Source organism: Lactuca sativa, chromosome 1 (genome assembly GCF_002870075.4).
Source record: "Lactuca sativa cultivar Salinas chromosome 1, Lsat_Salinas_v11, whole genome shotgun sequence".
NCBI lineage: Eukaryota > Viridiplantae > Streptophyta > Magnoliopsida > Asterales > Asteraceae > Lactuca > Lactuca sativa.
In genome coordinates this window covers 162,628,457-162,651,699 of record NC_056623.2, presented here as the reverse complement: position 1 = coordinate 162,651,699, position 23,243 = coordinate 162,628,457, and the positions used below count along the sequence as shown (strand labels likewise).

At 37.3% G+C, this 23,243-nt stretch overlaps 2 protein-coding genes and 1 long non-coding RNA gene across 3 annotated transcripts; 2 read left to right on the top strand and 1 right to left on the bottom strand.

Annotated features, from left to right (window-relative positions):
• Window positions 1–606: 606 nt before the first annotated feature.
• On the bottom strand, window positions 607–2,671 carry LOC111912648 (uncharacterized). The gene is made up of 3 exons (XR_002857236.3): window positions 2,280–2,671; window positions 1,672–1,764; window positions 607–1,031 (listed from the first exon to the last, which is right to left on the bottom strand). It is a non-coding gene; the product is annotated as an uncharacterized LOC111912648 (long non-coding RNA).
• An 11,759-nt stretch (window positions 2,672–14,430) lies between these two features.
• LOC111912661 (probable carboxylesterase 13) lies at window positions 14,431–15,583 on the top strand. The gene has a single exon (XM_023908406.3). It carries the CDS (start codon window positions 14,514–14,516, stop codon window positions 15,510–15,512), a length of 999 nt encoding a protein of 332 aa, XP_023764174.1. The 5' UTR covers window positions 14,431–14,513; the 3' UTR covers window positions 15,513–15,583.
• A 2,809-nt stretch (window positions 15,584–18,392) lies between these two features.
• LOC111912662 (uncharacterized) lies at window positions 18,393–20,337 on the top strand. The gene is made up of 3 exons (XM_023908407.3): window positions 18,393–18,845; window positions 18,931–19,180; window positions 19,286–20,337. The coding sequence occupies exons 1-3, from the start codon at window positions 18,393–18,395 to the stop codon at window positions 20,071–20,073; spliced, it is 1,491 nt and encodes a 496-aa protein (XP_023764175.2). The 3' UTR covers window positions 20,074–20,337.
• The last annotated feature ends 2,906 nt before the right edge of the window (window positions 20,338–23,243 follow it).

Sequence of the window (23,243 nt, the reverse complement as noted above, 5' to 3'; positions counted from 1 at the left end):
GTTTGTGAACCATTAGAGGAGTGACATTTGTGACTCTAAGCTTTCTAAAGTCATTACAAGAAGGAATTGTGATTGTTATTGCTATATAACAACAAGGTATGATCTAAACCCTTATTTATATGTTATATTGATTATCATATGCTAGATCTAGGGTTTATAGTCTTGGATAACTTGCATGTACAATAGAGAAACCTAGATCCAAGCATTAGGGTTTATATGAGCACATAGGATGTTCTTATGACCAAAACCCATCAATTGATTATAAAACTAATATGTTTTCTACTTGTATTTACCCCCTCCCCTCATAAAAGCATTTAAAATCATTAAAAGATAAGTTAAGGGGTATGAACTCACCTGTAGTGAGTGATTCAAATCAAAGATCAGTATAGGATGCTAAGTGTCAAGTGAAGACTCGAGCACACACAAATCCTATTTAGCATATAATGACACATATATATGTGTTAAATTAGTGTATATCACCACTATTTTATGATAGGGAACCACCCTACGGATTAGGAAACACTTAAATTGAATTGCTGCAATCATAATTGATTTCATAAAAGGGATGTACGGCCACACAATGGTGTATACGGCCAAAATGTGTATGTTTAATGTGTGTACAACCAGTGTGTGTACGGACCATGAGTGTGTACGACCGTACACTCATAAAGAAACATGCCAAAGAGTGTTTTAAGGTCCTATTAAGCATCTAGGAAGTGTGCTCTGACCCATGCTGTGACATCCCCAAAATCACGGCCAGAAAAGACCGGTTTGTTTATGCTTTGTTTAAAAATCAGAGTAACATTTTAAATAAAAGCATTGCGGAATTTGTACCAATACAAAATATGATAAAGATTTATCAAAAGCATTTCCATAGAAATGTATTTCATTAAAAGACTCGGGATGTCATGTTCGTACAGATCAAAAGCATAAACAGTACAATATAAGCCTTACTACATTATTTCATATCTACAGGCCTATATCCATAATCCCTCGTCCAAAACATCACATCTATGCTCATGCACCACTACCTGTAATACAAGAAACTGAGTGGGTCAGGCTTGGGAGCCTGGTGAGCACATAGGGTTTTCAACCCACAATAAATAAGTTTATTAACTTCATTAAATTAAACAAACCCGATTACCCGTTCCCGTTATCCTCACATTACGTCCCTAAGCATCTATCATAAGGGACCTATCCTAAGGATTATCATCGGGACGGACACTACCGCTAAGGGGATTCCTCAGCAACAAATGTCCTTAAGGCAACCATGTGGGGGATGGAGTACATCTGGTGAGCACACAGTTCAAATAAACACACAGTTCAAATAAACACCTACAAGTTGCGAGCCTGCTAGTGTTCTACTGGACTGTCTAGAATAGTCCGTGGTCGTCATCTATACTCCGCTAGATGATTGGATCATCAATAACATCTATAATGAGGCCTCTCATTATTTTATTTTGTCACACAACAACTATTACATCTACCCATGTTTGACCCAACACATTTCGTAGATATAAAATACATATATAGTTTATACCATTTAAAAAAAATTATAAAATCGTTCATCCAGCATAGATAGCAAGTATACAGATAATATGCACACACAACACGTAATTTATATAAAATACTTCATATCTATGTGTAAGCTGAAAATAACTATGCACTCACTTTAACGTTCGATAGATGAATAACGTTCTGGAATGGATGCAAGAAGGTCAAGTAGTTTTCCGTGAATACGAATCTCCGAGAAAATTTAGTTTCCTAAGAAAATATTAATATAATTAATATTTGGAGGGTAGTTTAGTAATTAACCAATGTATAGTGTCCGTTATGTTAATTAAATAATTTAGTTGGACTAAATTATAAATATAATTTCCAAATGAGTGACCAATATGGAACATAAACATCCTAGTTTAGGTGTTTAGGACTAAATTTGTAAATAATTTCCATGGCAGGGGGTTTAAAATTAATTTTGTAATGAAGTTTGAATAGTGGAGGCATGATTTGTAATCCATTTAAAAAAAAGGGGGTCAATCTTGTAAATTCAAAAAAGGTCATGGGTTTTATTTAAATAAAACAAATCAAAGTTTGCACAGTGCATCTCTTTCATTCATACATCGTGAGTTACAGATATTTGAATGAAAGGTAACCACTTCCTCCTCTTTCTTCTTCGATTAAACACAACAAAGCAAAATAAATAAATAAATTAGTTCTTGGCCATTTGCTAACGAATGTAACATACAAAAATAAATAAATTGAGATGGTGGAGTACTCACAAAGCAGCGGCAACAGGGGGTGGTGGAATGGTGGTTTATCGTGATGATCTTCAAGGTAATATAGAGGGAGATAGAGATCAAGATTGAGAGACAGAAGCTAAAGATTGAGGTGTGATTTTTTTTGGAGATGATATGAAGCTCTATTTATACTGTAAGGGGATACACTAATGGAAGAGAAGCCCCATGCTTCAATCACCATGCCTGTACTTGATTGGGGAAGCTTGCACTCAAGATAAAAAAGAAAGGAATGGAGAGGGTTGCTGTCACGTGGGCAAAGAATGAGCTGGAAATGGGTGCTCATAATTAGTGGGTCCTACAAGGTAGTTTAATCCTTTAACTTGTCTAAAACACTTATAAATTGATGAATCGAGATCCCGATGTTGGATTGCATTTTCAAAAATTTCTTATGAAAGAGGGTAATTCAAAGATTCCAGAAACCCGAACGGATTAATTTTTGGAGTTACGGAACTCCGGGAAATCGCACTTAAAGTTTTGCGTCTAAACGGCACGCAGTGTCCGTTTTCGCAACTTTTGTAAATATTTTCCTTAAAAATATTTCGAGTATGAAATCAAATACTAGACCATATCCTTAGTCCAAAAACTCTCTCGTAAATCCTGTCGGCAAAGTATAAGTACCTCAAAGGATCGATTCGGTTTTACGCGATTAAAGAAAAGTAGTGTTTTACTGTCTGATTTTCTTAAAACAGTCGTATCTTTTGCATACGAACTCCGTTTTCGACGTTCTTTATATCCACGCGTAGGCGGGAACGTACTCTACAACTTTATGTAAATATATCAGACTTATATCACAATTTAATTTTGACGCTTATTTTTATTCTTTATTAGTTATATCTTTATAATTAAATAATAAGCATATAAATTCACATAATTCACAATATACTCAAATATTTCATCTTTATTACTTCAAAAAGAGTTACAATAGTTGACCTAGACTATTACATTGTTAAAAATGCTTAGCCCCGAAACCCGGGCGTTACAATTCTCTCCCCCCTTAGGCTGATTCCGTCCCGGAATCATGCATCAGCAAACAGATGTGGATAGCGACTCCTCATGTCATCCTCTGTTTCCCAAGTGAGATTTGGCCTATTCGAATGTTTCCATCGGACTAGCACTAGGTCGACCATCTTGCGTCGTAACTTCTTAGTCTTACGGTCAACAATTGCCTCAGGCTCTTCGATCAGCCTTTTGTTCTCATCCATCCTTAAATCTGAGATTGGAATTATGTCGGGAACATCTCCCGTGAATTTCCTCAAGTAACACACATGGAAGGTGTTATGAATACTATTGAGTTCTTCGGGCAATTCCAGCTTGTAAGCTTGGTTCCCAATCTTTTGAAGAACTTTGAACGGTCCAATAAACCTTGGACTCAACTTCCCTCGTTTCCCGAATATTATAAGTCCCTTCCACGGTGAGACTTTAAGCAAAACGGAATCCCCAACTTCGAAGGTTATCGGTCGTCTTTTCTTGTCAGCATAGCTCTTCTGACGATCCTAGGCTGCTAACATTCTTTCCCTAATCACCTTCAACTTTTCAGCAGTCTCATGGACTATCTCGGGGCAAATAAACTGCTTCTCTCCGGCTTCAAGCCAACAAGACGGCGTACGACACTTCTTTCCATACAAGGCTTGATAAGGTGCCATCTTGATGCTCGAGTGAAAACTATTGTTGTAGGAAAATTCTACCAGAGGTAAGTGCTCGTCCCAATTCCCTTGGAATTCGAGGGTACATGCTCTCAGCATATCTTCCAGTGTCTGAATCGTTCTTTCACTCTGGCCATCGGTTTGCGGATGGTAAGCAGTACTCAAACATAACTTTGTACCCAACTCCTCTTGTAGACTCCTCCAAAACCGTGACGTGAAACGACTATCACGATCAGATACAATTGTAAGAGGAACACCATGAAGTCTTACTATCTCTTTCACATAAGCATTTGCAAGCTTATCTATAGACCATTTCTCGTTGGCTGTTATGAAGTGTGCGCTCTTAGTGAAACGATCCATGACTACCCAAATCATGTCGTGTCCGTTCTTCGCCCTGGGCAGTTTAGTCACAAAATCCATGGTGATGTCTTCCCATTTACCCATGGGTACATGTAAAGGTTCTAAACTCCCATACAGTTTCTGATGTTGTGCCTTAACTCTCGCACATGTCACGCACTCAGCCACATACTTCGCAACATCGAGCTTCATTGTCGGCCACCAGTAATATGGTTTTAGGTCCCTATACATTTTAGTGCTACCGGGATGAATCGAGTATATGGTCTTGTGTGCTTCTTCCATTAGAAGATCTCTTATTCCTCCCGTCTTAGGTACCCAAATCCGATCTTGGAATACCTTCAGTCCTCGACTGTTTGCACTGAACACTAACGTTTCACCCAAACGTTCTTCCTTTCGGTCATTCTTCTCTAAAGCTTCTTCTTGGGCTTTCCTGATACTTTCCACAATTGTCGAGACGACTTCGATTCTCAACGCTCTTGGCCTTTTCCTTTCAAGGTTGACTTTCCGACTGAGAGCATCAGCAACAACATTTGCATTAACTGGGTGGTAAAGTATCTCACAGTCATAGTCCTTGATTAGTTCTAGCCAGCGTCGTTGCCTCATGTTTAACTCCTTTTGATTAAAGAGATACTGAAGACTCTTATGATCAGTGAACAAGTTGCACTTCGTGCCGTAGAGATAATGCCTCCATATCTTTAGAGCGAAAACTACTGCTGCCAACTCCAAGTCGTGAGTTGGGTAGTTCTTTTCGTGCTCTTTCAATTGTCGAGATGTATATGCTATCACCTTTTCTCTTTGGGTCAGAACACAACCCAACCCAACTCTAGAAGCGTCACTATAAACCGCGAAATCTTCGACTCCATCGGGTAGAGAAAGTATCGGTGCTTCACATAACTTCTTCTTTAGCTTCTCGAATGTCTCATCATGTTTCTCACTCCACGTATATGTAGCTCCTTTATGGGTCAAAGCTGTTAACGGAGCAGTTATCAAAGAAAAGCCTTGGATAAATCGTCGGTAATATCCAGCTAATCCTAGAAAGCTCCGAATCTCCGTGGGACTTTTCGGACGTTCCCACTTCATTATAGCTTCGATTTTTGCTGGGTCAACCATTATCCCTTCTTGGTTAACCACATGACCAAAGAATTGGACTTCTCAGATCCAAAAATCACACTTAGAGAACTTGGCGTAAGGCTTCCCTTTCTTTAACACTTCCAACACTTCCCGTAGATGCTTGCCATGATCCTCTTGGCTTTTCGAGTGGATCAGAATGTCGTCGATGAACACTATCACAGATTTATCAAGGAATGGTTTACAAAGCCTATTCATCAAATCCATGAATGTTGCTGGAGCATTGGTTAGTCCAAACGACATAACCAAGAACTCATAGTGTCCATATCTCGTTCTGAATGCAGTCTTCTTGATATCTTGATCTCTCACTTTCAGCTGATGATATCCCGACCTAAGATCGATCTTTGAGAAGTAGCTCGCACCTTGCAGCTGATCGAATAGGTCATCAATCCTCGGCAATGGATACTTGTTCTTCACCGTTGCCTTGTTCAGCTCTCGGTAGTCTATACACATTCTTATGCTTCCGTCCTTCTTCACAAATAACACCGGAGCTCCCCAGGGTGATGAACTAGGTCGAATGAAACCGCTGTCCAACAGCTCCTGAAGTTGCGTCATGAGCTCCTTCATCTCCGTCGGTGATAATCGGTAAGGTGCCTTTGCTATCGGTGTTGTTCCTGGTAACAAGTCTATACGGAACTCCACTTGTCTATCAGGTGGTAATCCGGGAAGATCTTCGGGAAAGACTTCCGGATAATCACACACAACCGGTATATTCTGCACCTCTTTCTTCTCCTTCTTAGCATCGATTACGAATGCCAAATATGATGCACATCCTTTGGACAAACATTTCCTGGCTTTCATCAGGGAGATGATTCCAGAATTCACTCTGTGTTTGTCCCCGTACACCATAAATGATTCCTTTCCGGGTGGGTTTATTGTAACTATCTTCTTTCAGCATAATATCTCGGCATCGTTGGCGCTAAGCCAATCCATACCCAAAACGATGTCGAAACCGTTTAACTCTATGGGTAATAGCTCCTCATGGAATTCGTTTTCGTTTAGGTCGATGACTACGTTCTTAATACGGTTACTAACATGTATGAACTTGCCACTGGCAACTTCTACAATCAGGGCATTATCAAGTTTTTCTACAGGCAATGCTAATTTCCCACCAAATTTATGCGATACAAAAGAGTAGTTGGCTCCGGAATCAAATAGTATATTTTCAGGCAAATCATTTACAAGAAAGGTACCTGAAGCGACGTCTGCTGCCTCCCTTGCAGCCTCGAGCGTCATCTGGAAGGCTCTTGCCTTCAGCTTCGGTGAAATGTTGGGCGTTCCAGCATCTTTCTTCTTTGGGAAATCCTTAGCAATATGCCCTTCTTCACGGCACTCATAGCACACCTCTTGTTGGTGGTGCACTCATTGGCATAGTGCCCCGTTTTCCCACACTTGTAGCAGGTTACTTCCTCGCCACATTTTCCCGAGTGCTTCTTCTTGCACTTCTCGCACCATTTAAATTCATTTCCTCCCCCGAACTTCTTTGAACCGAACTTGCTCTTCTTTTTGTTAGCTTTAGCAGACCCTTCAAATTTCCTCTTCTCGCCAACCTCGACTTTGCTGGCAGCTCTTCCCTTAATCATGTCCTCCACAGACTTGGCAGCCCAGATAGCTGCCTCCAAAGTAGGTGCCTGACGCACTGGCACCGCGTACTCCCATGGGAGTCCCTTAGCGTACTTGTCAATTTTCGTCAGCTCATCCGAAACAAGACGCAAGGCAAACTCCATCTTTTCTGTAAAGTTGTTCGTGTATTCATCGATTGACATGTTTCCCTTCTTCAGGGTTAGAAACTGGTTCTCTAACTCGAGCAGGTTTTGAGCTGAGCAGTACTTTCATTTGAATTGCACCAGAAATTCTGCCCATGTCAGTTGCAGGGGCTTGTTGGGTCTTAAAGTCTTTCCCAAGGTATTTCACCAACGTACAGCGCCTCCTCGAAACTGACGCACTGCAACCGTGGTCTGTAGCTTTCCTCTGCAACCGCACGTCATGAAAGCTAAATCCATTTCCGAGATCCAATCCATGACTCCGATTGGATCTTCCTTTCCCGTGAAAGTCGATGGCTTGCAAGTCAGAAAGTCCTTGTACTTGCATCCATTTCTCTCGACTCCGTCATCTTGGTTGTTTTGTTGAACTATTGGTGGGTTGACTTGACCAACAGTTCCACTGTAGTCTCCCTCCTCAGTTTGCCCTTCATTCAACTCGGGCTGTTCGATCTGAATAGTCGCTTCCTCTCGATTTTGTTGGATCAAACGTCTGGTTTCCTCCATTTGACGATCTAACATCGCCTGGATCATTGCTTGCACTCCGGCCATCGTTATTGGCTCAGCAGCGGCTTCCACAACCGGTATTTTCTCAATCACTGGGGGTTGGTTTCTGTTTCCATTTGCATTCACGTTTCCGCTACGGGTCCTTGCCATCTTGATCTATACACCGAATAAGGTGAATTTAGATCTTTATTTAGGACAGACGGTTAAATCATCCTTATCACTCCGAAACGTTTACATGCTAGTTCTAATATCGTAGTCGTACGTTTAGAATCCTAAACACATAAGGTTTCCAGATCCGGTCGGCAACAGACCATAGGTCCGAACAAATAATAGCATTTAGCACATAAAAGCATTTTAGGCATAATTCCTAAAATAAGCTAGTGCTCACACCTCACAATCATCGCTTAGCATTCTAAGTTTAAGTCTAGAAATCCTACAAATTCCTAGTTCGCTTAAACTAATGCTCTGATACCAACTGTGACATCCCCAAAATCACGGCCAGAAAAGACCGGTTTGTTTATGCTTTGTTTAAAAATCTGAGTAACATTTTAAATAAAAGCATTGCGGAATTTGTCCCAAAACAAAATATGATAAAGATTTATCAAAAGCATTTCCATAGAAATGTATTTCATTAAAAGACTCGGGATGTCATGTTCGTACAGATCAAAAGCATAAACAGTACAATATAAGCCTTACTACATTATTTCATATCTACAGGCCTATATCCGTAATCCCTCGTCCAAAACATCACATCTATGCTCATGTACCACTACCTGTAATACAAGAAACTGAGTGGGTCAGGCTTGGGAGCCTGGTGAGCACATAGGGTTTTCAACCCACAATAAATAAGTTTATTAACTTCATTAAATTAAACAAACCCGATTACCCGTTCCCATTATCCTCACATTACATCCCTAAGCATCTATCATAAGGGACCTATCCTAAGGATTATCATCGGGATGGACACTACTGCTAAGGGGATTCCTCAGCAACAAATGTCCTTAAGGCAACCATGTGGGGGATGGAGTACATCTGGTGAGCACACAGTTTAAATAAACACACAGTTCGAATAAACACCTACAAGTTGCGAGCCTGCTAGTGTTCCACTTGACTGTCTAGAATAGTCTGTGGTCATCATCTATACTCCGCTAGATGACTGGATCATCAATAACATCTATAACGAGGCCTCTCATTATTTTATTTTGTCACACAGCAACTATTACATCTACCCATGTTTTACCAAACACATTTTGTAGATATAAAATACATATATAGTTTATATCATTTAAAAAAAAATTATAAAATCGTTCATCCAGCATAGATAACAAGTATACAGATAATATGCACACACAACACGTAATTTATATAAAATACTTCATATCTATGTGTAAGCTGAAAGTAACTATGCACTCACTTTAACGTTCGATAGACGAATAACTTTCTGGAATGGATGCGAGAAGGTCGAGTAGTTTTCCGTGAATACGAATCTCCGAGAAAATTTAGTTTCCTAAGGAAATATTAATATAATTAATATTTGGAGGGTAGTTTGGTAATTAACCAAGGTATAGTGTCTGTTATGTTAATTAAATAATTTAGTTGGACTAAATTATAAATATAATTTCCAAATGAGTGACCAATATGGAACATATACATCCTAGTTTAGGTGTTTAGGACTAAATTTGTAAATAATTTCCATGGCAGGGGGTTTAAAATTAATTTCGTAATGAAGTGTGAATAGTGGAGGCATGATTTGTAATCCATTTAAAAAAAAGAGGGGTCAATCTCATAAATTCAAAAAAGATCATGGGTTTTATTGAAATAAAGCAAATCAAAGTTTGCACAGTGCATCTCTTTCATTCATACATCGTGAGTTACAGATCCTCTTTAATAAATGAAAATGATTTGCCACATGTCATTCTTTCATGCATTATGCCACATGTCATTCTTTCATGCATTATGCCACATGTCATTTTGTCATAATTTTGAAATATTTATTTTTCATTTGTCATTTACTTCATTTTTCATTTTTCAATATATTATTAAGTTAGTTTCCATAAATTAAACATATCATAATTACTATATTAATGTAAATTTTCAAATTTCAAATTTAATTTTAAATAAATTTACAGTTTAAACCTTTGTATTTAACATTTTGTTATAATTAACACGTTTAGTAAATGGGTCTAACAACTAAACAAATACTTTTAATTTCTTTCATGTTTTTTTCTTATAATTTTATAATTATTTTAAAGTTCAAATTAAAATAAACTTCCCATTTAATCATTCGTATTTAACAGTTTATTTTAATCAACCCGTATAACATACGGGTCTCACACCTAGTATTTGAATGAAATGTAATCACTTCCTCCTGTTTCTTCTTCGATTAAGCACAACAAAGCAAAATAAATAAATAAACTAGTTCTTGGCCATTTGCTAACGAATGTAACATACAAAAATAAATAAATTGTGATGGTGGAGTACTCACAAAGCAGCGGCAACAGGGGGTGGTGGAATGGTGGTTTATGGTGATGATCTTCAAGGTAATATAGAGGGAGATAGAGATCAAGATTGAGAGAGAGAGAAGCTAAAGATTGAGGTGTGATTTTTTTTGGAGATGATATGAAGCTCTATTTATAGTGTAAGGGGATACACTAATAGAAGAGAAGCCCATGCTTCAATCACCATGCTTGTACTTGATTGGGGAAGCTTGCATTCAAGATAAAAAAGAAAGGAATGGAGAGGGTTGCTGTCACGTGAGCAAAGAATGAGCTGGAAATAGGTGCTCATAATTAGTGGGTCCCACAAGGTAGTTTAATCCTTTAACTTGTCTAAAACACTTATAAATTGATGAATCGAGATCCCGACGTTGGATTGCATTTTCAAAAATTTCTTATGAAAGAGGGTAATTCAAAGATTCCAGAAACCCGAACGGATTAATTTTTGGAGTTACGGAACTCCGGGAAATTGCACTTAAAGTTTTGCGTCTAAACGGCACACGGTGTCCGTTTTCGCAACTTTTGTAAATATTTTCGTTAAAAATATTTCGAGTATGAAATCAAATACTAGACCATATCCTTAGTCCAAAAACGCTCTCGTAAATCCCGTCGGCAAAGTATAAGTACCTCAAAGGATCGATTCGGTTTTACGCGATTAAAGAAAAGTAGTGTTTTACTGTCTGATTTTCTTAAAATTGTCGTATCTTTTGCATACGAACTCCGTTTTCGACGTTCTTTATATCCACGCGTAGGCGGGAACGTACTCTACAACTTTATGTAAATATATCAGACTTATATCACAATTTAATTTTGACGCTTATTTTTATTCTTTATTAATTATATCTTTATAATTAAATAGTAAGCATATAAATTCATATAATTCACAAAATACTCAAATATTGCATCTTTATTACTTCAAAAAGAGTTACAATAGTTGACCTAGACTATTACATTGTTAAAAATGCTTAGCCCCGAAACCCGGGCGTTACACATGCTTAGCCTTAAGGGAAGTTTATGGCCACTAAAAACCTTAACAAGGGTGTGTACGACCACATGAGGTGTGTACGGTCGTACACCCTTGATGTTCTTGCAAAAAATGGTCGATTTTATGATGAAGCTCAAGAGTTTCTAATAGATATCAAGCTATGGAAGGAATACTCACGTTTTAGAAGCTTGAAGGGGGTGTTTAAGGTCCAAGAACTAGTGTGCGTTCTTGGTGTTCTTTGAAGATCTAACCCAAAAGATGAATCTCATGGATGAAATCAAAGGGTGATACTAGATAATGCCATGTGTCAACTAATCAAAGGATGAAACACTTACTTATTTGAATATCTAGGTGAGAAACTTGATGATAGTTGAGAGAAAAATCCAAAATTTAGGCTTGGAAGTGTAAAAAGTATTGGAAAATGGCTAAGTATCACTTATATAGGGAGAGTGTACGGCCATGAGGGGGTGTACGGCCGTACACCCATGTGTACGGCCGTACACTCCTCTTGAAGGAGTGTTTGGCCTTAATGAAAAGTGGTGAACTTAAGAAGACTCATCCCTAAACCCAAACCTTGAATGTGCTAGGCTTAGAACACTCAAACTGACTCTAAACAGTGCTAAAAGATAGCAGAAACGAGTCTGACTCTGATTGAATTGAATGGTTGTACAAGATAGAAATTTCGGGTTGTCACATCTCCCTATGTTTCTCTCAAGCTCTTTGTAATTTCCATCCTTTCTCATGGGGTGTGGTTTTGGCCACTAAAGAAAAGAAGAGATAGGTCTTGTTGCTTTATCATTGTCTGGTTTGCTCTCTCTCATCCAAGACAAAGAAGTAATATGATTTTAATCATCCAAGAGAAGTTAGAAGATATTAATCCAAGTAAAGAAAGAAGTAATATGGTTTTAATCATCCAAGAGAAGTTAGAAGATATTAATACAAGTAAAGTGAAAAATATCATTCGGTCTACTCTTGTTATTATTGTTTGGTTGCTAAAATTCCTAAGAACATAATTCATGTGGAGTATACTTATCAAGTTTTTTGTTTTTATGCTTTTGTTGTGTTGTGTTATAATCATACCCCAACAAAAACAAACGTAGATGATCATATAAAATTCATGACAAGTAAGATTCATATAAATATGAATATGAATAGGGATTTTTTTTTCTCTGTCTCCAAATCAAACAATAGATCAAGGACCACATAAAATATATAAAGGAATGATTGGTCCTAATGGAAGGTTTCCATATGCTTCATACTTAAAATTATTTCTCCACCACTAGAATCTACACAGAATATATAGAGATGAATGATCGGTTTGCTTCTCTATCGTACCGTCAATTTACTAGATATATGTGATAATAAATATGTTGAATTAGAATATATTTTCATTCTATATATTTGGATCATATGCAAACTTATTTTTACAAATTTATTTTAAAAAGTTTCTATTATAAGATATATAAGAATTCTTTCATATTTTTAGAGAACACAAAATTCCATATCGTAGTTTAAATAAAAACTTGAATTTCTGTTTTAAAATAAGGGATTTTCTAATATATGCCCTAAGGATACATATAAGAAGTGTTAATTAATCACAATTATTACCATAATTAAATATTAAACACATTAATTAGAAGAAATATTACCATAATTAAATATAAAATTCATTAATAATCTTCATAATTAATGCATTTCACATTTAAGTATGATAATAATTGTGGTTAATTAATACTTCTTATATGTGCCCTTAGGGCACATATTAGAAAATCCCTTAAAATAATACGACCCTTTAACAATAAGATTTAAACAAAATTATTTTAGTAAACTTACTAAAATTGTAAAAACAATACTTTTAATTATTTTGGGAGATGATTTGTACACAACAATTTTTCTCCATACACAACAATTGGTGTTTTAAAATGTTATACTATACAACCCTATAATGCATAAATTGTTGTGTATGGCAAAAAACTGTTGTGTACAAATCACTTTCTAATTATTTTTGAATTTAAAAACAAAAAGTTTTCTGCCATATTTAAAAAAAAAATATTTCGTTAGTGAACTTTTACAAAATTGTTTTTAAAAACTATTCTTTCGAAATCATTAATATAGTCGCGAGAAAATTGTTCAAATTTTCTTTATATTTAGATAATTTCTTTGTGATATATGTTTGGACCTCGATAGCCCAATTAAAAATGGATTACTTGCTTAGGAGGGGCTTTAATAAATTGGGTTTTGGAGTGTGCTTAATTTCTTGCATTTGGAATTGAAATGGGGCGGGCCGATTTTTTTTTTTGTTACATGGAAGATGTGGCCGAGTTTTTTTGGACTTGTTGGTGATCACTCATTATTTTATAGTCTTTTGTGTAGCATGGCCGAAATTGGAAGTCTTCGGAGTTTCTAGTCTTTTCCTTGAAGTTATTAAGGTAGTTAATAAAGCTAGTTAAATAAAAGCTGTTAATGATGAACCTTTTCACTATTATAAGCCATGGCTTCTATCACCTATATATAGGGCGGATTTCTATGGAATAAAACATCGCTTGAACTTGTTGCAATTTGCTCTCTTTATCACATAAGATAGGTCTCTTATCGTGTTTTGTTGCGTGTCAATAGTTCTTGGCACTCGAACTAGTTATTGCTTCAATAGGTCTTGAGGTAAGAATTAACCCTATCCTCTTCTCTAACTTGACAATCTCGTGTTCTATCTCTCTCTCTCTCCCCACCTATCCGAAATCAGCCCTATTTCTCTCTCTCTCCCCACCTATCCGAAATCAATCCCCATACACGCATCACTTTGTCGGTTTTAGAAGAATAAAAATTTAAATTTTCTTTTCGAATATTTCATAATTACGTGTATTTTTTATATAATTAAATTTAAAATTTTAGTTTTTTCAATTAGATTTTCTATAAATATTTTTGACACCTGGCTTGTCTCTAGAATAGAGACTCCACGGATCTCTTCAATGAGCAGCGTGTTTCTTTTAGCATTTTGACAACTAAGCCCCCTTACTCTTTGACCTTTGCTGGAACTTTTTCATTTCTTGGTCATATTTACAATTTACAAAATGTCATCGCGTTTTGATAAAGATAAAAGGCAATTTCCAGATCCAATTTTAGCTATTCATTATCACAAATTAACGGCCACAATTTGTTCTCCCGATATTTTCACTATTTTGGATTTTTTACTTTTAGTTGGTTATACTTTTTCTCATTTGACTTTTTATAGGATAAATCATAAATCATTGTATTGTAAATATCGAAAATAAAAAACTAACGCATCCACTGCTTTATAAAACACTCTACTGGGTCGCAAACTCGAGATTTCTCTCCTTTTCGATATGGCTTTCTCCTTCGCTCCTTTGCCTTTATCTCACCCTGAAGAGATACAGCATGACCTTTCCCCGTTTATACTTATCCATAAAAATGGTCGTATTGAACGACTAGTCGGAGAAGAGACCACCCCTCCCTCAACCGATCACACCACCGGAGTTCTCTCCAAAGATGTCCAAATCTCACCGGAAACAGGCCTCTCCGCCAGGATCTACCTGCCAGGAGCTATTACCTCCCAAGAACATAAACTCCCTGTCCTTATATACTTCCACGGTGGTGGTTTCGTTTTTGGAACAGCGTTCAGTACCATGTTCCAACCCTTCCATAACAGGCTTGCTTTGGAAGCACAAACCATCATCGTTTCTGTTGATTACCGAAGCGCCCCCGAGCATCTCTATCCAACTCAATATGATGATTCATGGGAAGCCATCAAATGGGTTGCTTCTCATGCAATTAAAAACGGTGGGGAGCCATGGCTTAATGACTATGCTGATTTTGAACGTCTGTTCTTTGGTGGGGAAAGTGCTGGTGGAAACATAGCTCACCAAATGGGGATGCGGATTGGGTTAGGAAAAGACTTGGATGCTTTTGGTGATCGAGTGAAGCTTTCTGGGATTGTGTTGATTGATCCATACTTCTGGGGAGAAACACTAATTGGTGGTGAGGTGAATGCTGATGTTAAGGAAAGAAATATCTTAGAAAAACTATGGCGTGTAATGAACCCGTCGTTTAGCAGTTTGAATGACCCGTTGATAAACCCGGCTAAAGATCCGAATCTTTCGAAGTTAGGGTGTCGAAGGGTACTTGTTTCTGTGGCTGAGAAAGATTTGTTGAGGGATAGAGGATGGTATTATCATGATGTTCTGGTGAATAGTGCATGGAATGGGCAAGTTGATATAATTGAAGCCAAAGGAGAGGGACATGTCTTCCATTTGTATCCACCTTTTCGTGAAAACGCTTTAACTTTGTTCAAGAGTATGTTTTCTTTCATCAATGGGGACAAGTAAATGTACACATAAGTGGTTAAAACATGGTTTTAAATGTTTTCATGCTAATAAATAATTGTGGTTATTTTTCTTGTTTCGTTTTTATGGAGTTTTCATGATAAGGGTTTTAAATATTATGAAAACATATTAACCTCTCTCTAATTAAGGAATCTTAGTCCAATAATAATTGACGATTCAATGTTAGTCTTCTAATTGGAATCGATAAAATCGTTGAATTTGCATTTGAGTCATTGTTTTTTTTTTTTTTTGTCAATCTTTTCAATAAATAATGAAATTCTAATCCTAAAATCATGATTCAGTGTTATTCCTAGTTAATCTATTTATTATCCTAAACAGAAACACATAAAGTTAACGTATTCAAATTCGAATCTTAGACATATTGTATTGGTTTTACTAATACTACGAGTACAAGAAGTTTTGAAGAGTCGATTAACAAAATTATGAATTTCGGTATCAGTGTCTTCATTTACAACAATTTGATTAACCGCCGATTCCACTGAAGTCTATAATACAGGTAATTATTTGTAGATAATTGATGTTAATTTCAAATCATTTAAGGATTAGTTACATTTAGACAAAATTGCAAAAATGGTCCCTGTGGTATGCAAAATTTTGGGGTTTTAGTCCAAACCACGAGTTTTTTGGAACCATAGTCCTTTTTGAGTGGTTTCTATGTGGTTTTGGTCCCTGGACTTAACTCCCGTTAAGTTGGAACTGTTAAGCCCCCTCACGTGCCTCACACGTGAGGGTAATTTCGTCATTTCATATGTCAGGGACCATTTTTGCATAAACGTTTTTTTTGGATTAATTGACATTTACCCCTCATTTACTTTCCCCAACACTCGTCAACTCCCCAACTCCCTCCTTGCTTCTGCTCCATTGAACCTGCAAAAAACCCTCGTTGCTTATCCAAACAAGATAATCGACACTACACATATAAGGGCATACGTTTAATACGAAATGGTGTTCGTAATGTGGCATATCAGACCAAAACACGAAGTTGTTGATGTATCAACTGTATATGGTAAGCTGCTCTGTTTTCTTTAACTTTTATACTTTGCATTTTCTTATTGATTTAGAACAAAAAAATGCAAAATTTTAACTTTGTTAATATGTACAATTTTGATTTTTAGCTGGTGCACCCACATGGTTTAGTATTAAGCTTCATCACGGTGGGAAATTTACTAAATTACCTGATATAAAGTACATTGGAGGTGAAGTGCGTTATGTTGATTATGTGGACATTGATGAGTTTTCTGTGCATGAACTTGATGCCATAATGTTTGACCTAGGTTACCCAGACCCACGGAATTCTAAATTCGCTGATGAATCCCCAGTTATATACTACCATTTTAGGATACCCAATGGTGATTTTCAATTTGGTCTTAGAGCTTTAGGGAATGATCAGGATGTGATCAACCTTTCTAAATACATTGCACATAACAAGCTGATTGAGGTGTACACAAAGCATGGAAAGACAAATTTATTGACTTACTTCATGTCACCAAATGCAAAGGGTAAAGTTGTCATTGAGGAATTACCAGAAAATGATGATCAAGGGGCTGAAGTTGAGGGTCAAGTTCATGCAGATTCTCTAATGAAAAATGTGAACCATGGTAATGGTGAGCCTATTGGTGAGTTCATGTCTCTGATTCTTTTTGGGAGTAAGAATGATAGTTTCTCACTAGAGTATAGAAGGGGTAGGGTTGGGAATTCCAAAATAGGTGAAAGTTCTTGTAGCAAGAGGCTTAATTTAGATTATATTGATGAGGTTGTTCACATTTCAAAGGAAAAGAATGATGATCAGGATGGTTCAACTAATGTTCAGGAGGCAGCAACTTATGTTCATATTAATGAGATGGATGGTGTTAGGGAGGCTGCAAATGTTGTTCAAGAGACATCAATTGTTGATGAAGAAGGCTACAACACCCCCCTGTTAATAATGCTGATGAACAATTGAATAAGTTATTTGATAACCTTATGGAAAATTTGATTGGGAGTGATGATGATAATGCAGAGTATGAAGGGGATGGAGAATCTTAAGAGGGTAATCAAGAGTATGAAGAGGATGATGAATCTCAAGAAAGTGATCCAAATTTTGAAGAGTATGATGAATCTAAAAATAGTGATCTAGAGTATGAAGAAGATGAGAGACAAATAGAAGATGAAGATCATATGGGTGACATAATGGATGTTGACAACAATATACAGGATGTGGATGTGGACATGGGAGACTTCACTCTCAATGTTGAAAGTGATGTGGAAGGTTCTTGTATAAATGTTGTTCATGGGCATGAACCTGAAGATATGGAAGTGATTAACAATGAGGAATTTGAATCTTTGGATGAAGGATCCGACCAAGACAGAGAGAGAAGAGCTCTTATCAAGAATTTGAGAAAAGAAAAAAAGGTGCAGTCTTGGGGCAGTACATAAACAATCTTTTTCAGTTGGAGATAAATTTAATAGTAAAAAATAATTAAAGGAGGCAATTGATGTGCATGCACTAGAATCAAGAAGGAATCTTTTCTTTAAAAAAATGACAATGTAAGGCTTAAGGCATAGTGTAGAGGTGTTGTACCTGTCACCAATAAAGGCCAAGTGGGTAGTCAAGCTACCACTTCAAAAAGAAAGGGTAAAGAATTAAAGACACAAAAAGTAACATGTGTTTGGTACATTCATGCATCTAGGTCAAATCCTGAATCCGACTGGTTTATAAGGACCTTAAACCAAACTCACACATGTTTGCAAACAAGGAAACTCAGGGCTTGTACTGCTTCTTTAATCAGCAAGAAAATCTTTGATCAAGCTGAGGCGAATCCAGATATACCTTTGAGAGCCATACAAGATCACTTTCAAAAGACCTACCAAGTGGGTGTTAGTATGGACAAGGTGTTCAGGGCAAAGGATAAGGCAAGAAAGCATATAACTGGGGACTACACAAAGCAGTATGAACTGTTGAGGGACTATGTTCTCGAACTTCAAGCCACCAACCCAGACACCACAGTGAAAATAGATGTATGTTCTGAGCCTAACCCTGATTCCCCAACTAGGCAGTTTAGAAGAATTTATGTGTGCTTGGGTCCACTGAAAAAAGGGTTCAAGGCATGCCTTATGGACTTATTAGGTTTTGATGGTGCCTTCATGAAAGGACCATTCCCTGGGCAAGTCCTTTCAGCAGTTGGTCTTGATTCCAATAATGGAATTTACCCATTAGCATATGGGATTGTTGAGTCTGAAAACACAGAAAGCTGGAAATGGTTTTTAGATAACCTTGGGGATGACTTGGACCTTGGAAGAAACTCAAATTTTACTTTCATAAGTGATAGGCAAAAGGTAAAGTTGGAAGTAGTTTTTATACATTTGGTCATTTAAAGTGTGGTTGTAAATTAATTCTAATGATTGACAATTAATTTTGCAGGGTTTACATACTGCAGTTGAGCAAATTTTTCCCAATGCTGAGCATAGATATTGTATCAGACATATTCATGACAATATGAGGAAAAGATGGAGGCAAACAGAGTACAGGGACCACTTATGGAGGTGTGCATCAGCTACCACCATTCCTGAGTTTGAACATTTGATGAAGGAGTTTAGTCAGTATGATAAGGAGGCATGTGAATGGTTGAAGCAAATTCCTCCTAAACATTGGGCAAGGAGTCATTTTTCAGGTAAATCTATATATTCCAATTTGGTCCTTATGTCTTTCACTTAGTGAACTGTTTTACTTGTATGTGAATTGTATTAAATGTTTTTTAATGGTAATTTACACACAGGAAGAGCAGTTTCTGATGTGTTGATATCAAACATGTGTGAAGTGTTTAATGGGAAGATAGAGAAAGGAAGGGATAAACCTATCATTGGATGTTTGGAATTCATAAGGGAGTATCTAATGAAGAGGATATGCAATGTCATGAAGGAAATGAAAAAGGATAAAGGTCCACTAACACCCACAGCAACAGACATCCTAGCTGCAAGAAAAACAGTTGCTTCACAATACATTGCTAGGTGGAATGGGGGAGACAAGTATCAAGTCACAGGAGCTTTGCAGGATCAACATGTGGTTGATGTTAGGAACAAAACATGCACTTGCAGAAAATGGGAATTAATTGGAATTCCATGCAGACATGCAATTGCAACTATGAATGAGATGAGTAAAGACCCAGAGGTTGAGCTTGACATTTACAAATGGGTTCACAAGGTGTATTTTCTAGAGACATGGAAAAAGGCTTACTCTTTTAAGGTGGAGCCAATTAAGGGTAGATCCATGTGGCCCAAAAGTGAATGTCCCACAAAGCTAATCCCTCCTCCACATCGCACTCAGGTGGGAAGGCCTAAGAAAAAGATAAGACAAAGTGAGGGGGAAAGGTTAAGCAAAAAGCAGAAGGCAAGTCAAGGTGATGGAGTGAATGCTGCACAAGAAGGAGGTTCCCAAAAACCAACAAATGATGGAGTGCAGAAGCTATCAAGGAAGCATATCAGTGTTACTTGTAGAAAATGCAAGAACAAGGGACACAACTCTAGGACCTGTAAAGGGCAAGGTGGGAATCAATCCAAGAAGTAATGTGTCATGCATGCATGGAGTTTTCTATGATTTTGGTTGGTTATGAAAACTTGGTTGTTATGTTTACAATATTTTCTTGAAAATTTTTGGTTGGTTGTTATGAAAACTTGGTTGTTATCTTAGGTATGGTAATGTGTCCCTTTTGGTAATGTTTAGAATCTTTGGTTGTTATGTTTAGAAACTTTGGTTGTTATATTACAAATCTTAATGAAATGTGCATTTTGGTTATGTACAATTGGTTCTAATATATATATTTTGGTAACACATTCATACCATTTCTATTCATATGTTAATTCTTATACATTCATACCATTTTGGTAAAACATTCATTACACTTGCATCATAAAATTGTACATATATATCATTATCATCATAAGTCAATACAAACTTGATCACATAAAATTACAACAAAATGACCAAAACACCCTTTAGAGTATACCCCTACACAAACCAAATATAAAAGAATACAATCACAAAGAAAAACCAACTTCCAAACATGTACATTTTAAGCTTCAAATTATCATCCTTCAATGCTCTGACATTTGCCACCAACATGTTGTTCCTGCATATCAGTCCATTGCATTGATCCTGTAGCGTGTTCATACCTCTAACCAACTCATTGCACCGTTCCTGCACTGAATTCAAATTTCTTAGCAGACCAGGTATGATGGCTTTAGACCTAGCACACATTGGGGGATCAAGCCACCCAATAAACCCACAAACGGAATCATTCATAGGGCATGCAAAAAATCTCCTTCCTGGATTCAGAGGGGTCCAAGACGTTTTCACCACAACAACTTTTCCACAAAAACATAACACCATTTTTGTTGTAGCAGAGCTCAAGAAGAAGAAGGGTAGAAGAAAAGAGACGTTGGGGAAGAAGATCGCAGGAAGTGGGGGTATTTAAAAGGAATTAATCCAAAAAAACGTTTATGCAAAAATGGTCCCTGACATATGAAATGACGAAATTACCCTCACGTGTGAGGCACGTGAGGGGGCTTAACAGTTCCAACTTAACGGGAGTTAAGTCCAGGGACCAAAACCACATAGAAACCACTCCAAAAGGACTATGGTTCCAAAAAAACTCGTGGTTTGGACTAAAACCCCAAAATTTTGCATACCACAGGGACCATTTTTGCAATTTTGTCGTTACATTTATTAACAATTACCTTTATTTGAAGTGATGGTGATGTTGGAACAATGATCAAGGGTCTATTTCTGGAAACAATTCAAAACTTTTTTTTATCCTTGAAACTATACAAGTTTACATTTTTGTCTCACTATTTTATTAAACCAAGAAAGCCACATATTATCAATCAATAAACTCCATTTTCATGCCACTTGATCAAAGATTATTTTTTAAAATTAGAACCAATTTTTGTCTAGCATGTATTTACTAATTTCGATCCCCATGCCCCACACTAAAGTTATGTCATCATTATATAAATAATCAAATAAGAGCAAAATAAGAGAGAGAGAGAGAGAGAGAATAAACTCCCCTTGGGTATGTAGTGGCGAGATTGAATGATTGCCAGGGGTTGCTTGTAGATACAAAGCTTGAATCTTTTGGAAAATCTTGTTTGGTTATGGAACTCAAAACATAATTGTTGATAATATCGGGCACTTCGTAGTTAACTTTGGCTGACATTTTGTTTTGATATACAAAATGTGTGTGGATCTAGAGCATATCTGTGATGAGTAATATTAATGGTCTAGTCGTGGGTGTAACGTTCCGTTCTTGGTACGCATCTAATTTATTTAAGTATATATTTTGTAAGAGCTACTCGACGAGTTGGTAGCCCTAACTCGTCGAGTAGATGCCAATTTAGACGCGGGATTTAAGTGGTCTACTCGACGAATCTAAAGCCTTGACTTGATGAGTAGATCCGTCAAGATGAAACCCTAATCTTTAGGGTTACACCCTGTTTAAACATCATATCAGGCCTCCACCCCAGCCTCCATCACCTCCACAGCCCACTCTCGAAACCCTAATCAACCTTGTGTGTTATTGAGCTATTTCTTGCCACTTTGAGTGTTATTTGTGCCTTTTGAAGATTGTTGAATGAGAAGAAGATAGAAGCCTCAAGTGGGAAGGAGTAGATCCAGGAACTACACTTCATTAGCTACATTTTTTGGTAATCAAGTCTCGAACTTGATCCTTTTTCTCTTAGATCTATTTGTTTCCATTTTATGAAGGTTTTGGTTCAAGAACCTTGATCCTTGGGATTGGGACGTCTCAAGTGACTTATATCTCAGATCTGGGTTCTAGGAAGGGATCCATGGCATAAAGGTGCAAATTTTATGACCATGGAAGCCCCATGCAAGCTTGTATGCAAGAACATGGCCTGTTTAGCCCTAAAAGACCATGCATGAAAGGAAAGCTCGGGACTTTACGTGACCAATAGACGATAAAAGCCTAGATCTAGTATATTGTGCCTTGGTTTAGGGTGATATGGCTTGTGGATCAAGATTTATGTCTTAAAGAAGTTAGGGTTTGGGTTAAACCCATTAAGAAGAACTAAGGACAGGTAAAGTTGGAAACTTTACCCTTAAGAGTGTATTCCTAGTATATAGATGAAGTTTGGAACATAGATGTGAAAGGAAGGAGCTTAATCCATTGGGATGGCTCAATCAGACAGGGAAACTCGGCGAGTCCAAGGAAGGACTCGACGAGTTGAATCCGGCTGTCTTGATTATTATGACACAAAGAACTCGATGAGTCTGTCAAGGGACTCGACGAGTTGACTCAGTCGACCACAAGTTTAACCACTACAGAGACTCACCGAGTGGGGAGATAACTCGACCAGTTAGGTTGACTGGGAGTTAACCTTGACTTCGACTTTGACCAGGACGTTGACTTTGACCAGGGGAAAAATGGTCATTTTACCCTAAAGAGGATTATCAGATTTTGATTAAGTATTATTATGGAATTGATAGTCGGAGAGTCGCCAGAGCAGTAGACAGGGATTCCTCACTCGAGTTTTTAGCAGTCAGTATTACGAGGTAAGTTTCTTTTGAGTAGGAATGGGTCGAAAGCACCAAGGTCGGCCCATATATGTGATATGTTAGTAGCTGAGTGTGGGTGGGGCTGGAATCTCCTAGCAGTCGAGTATGGGTGGGGCCCGAATCTCATAGTAATATTTGAGTATAGTTATGTGATTGTTTGATAG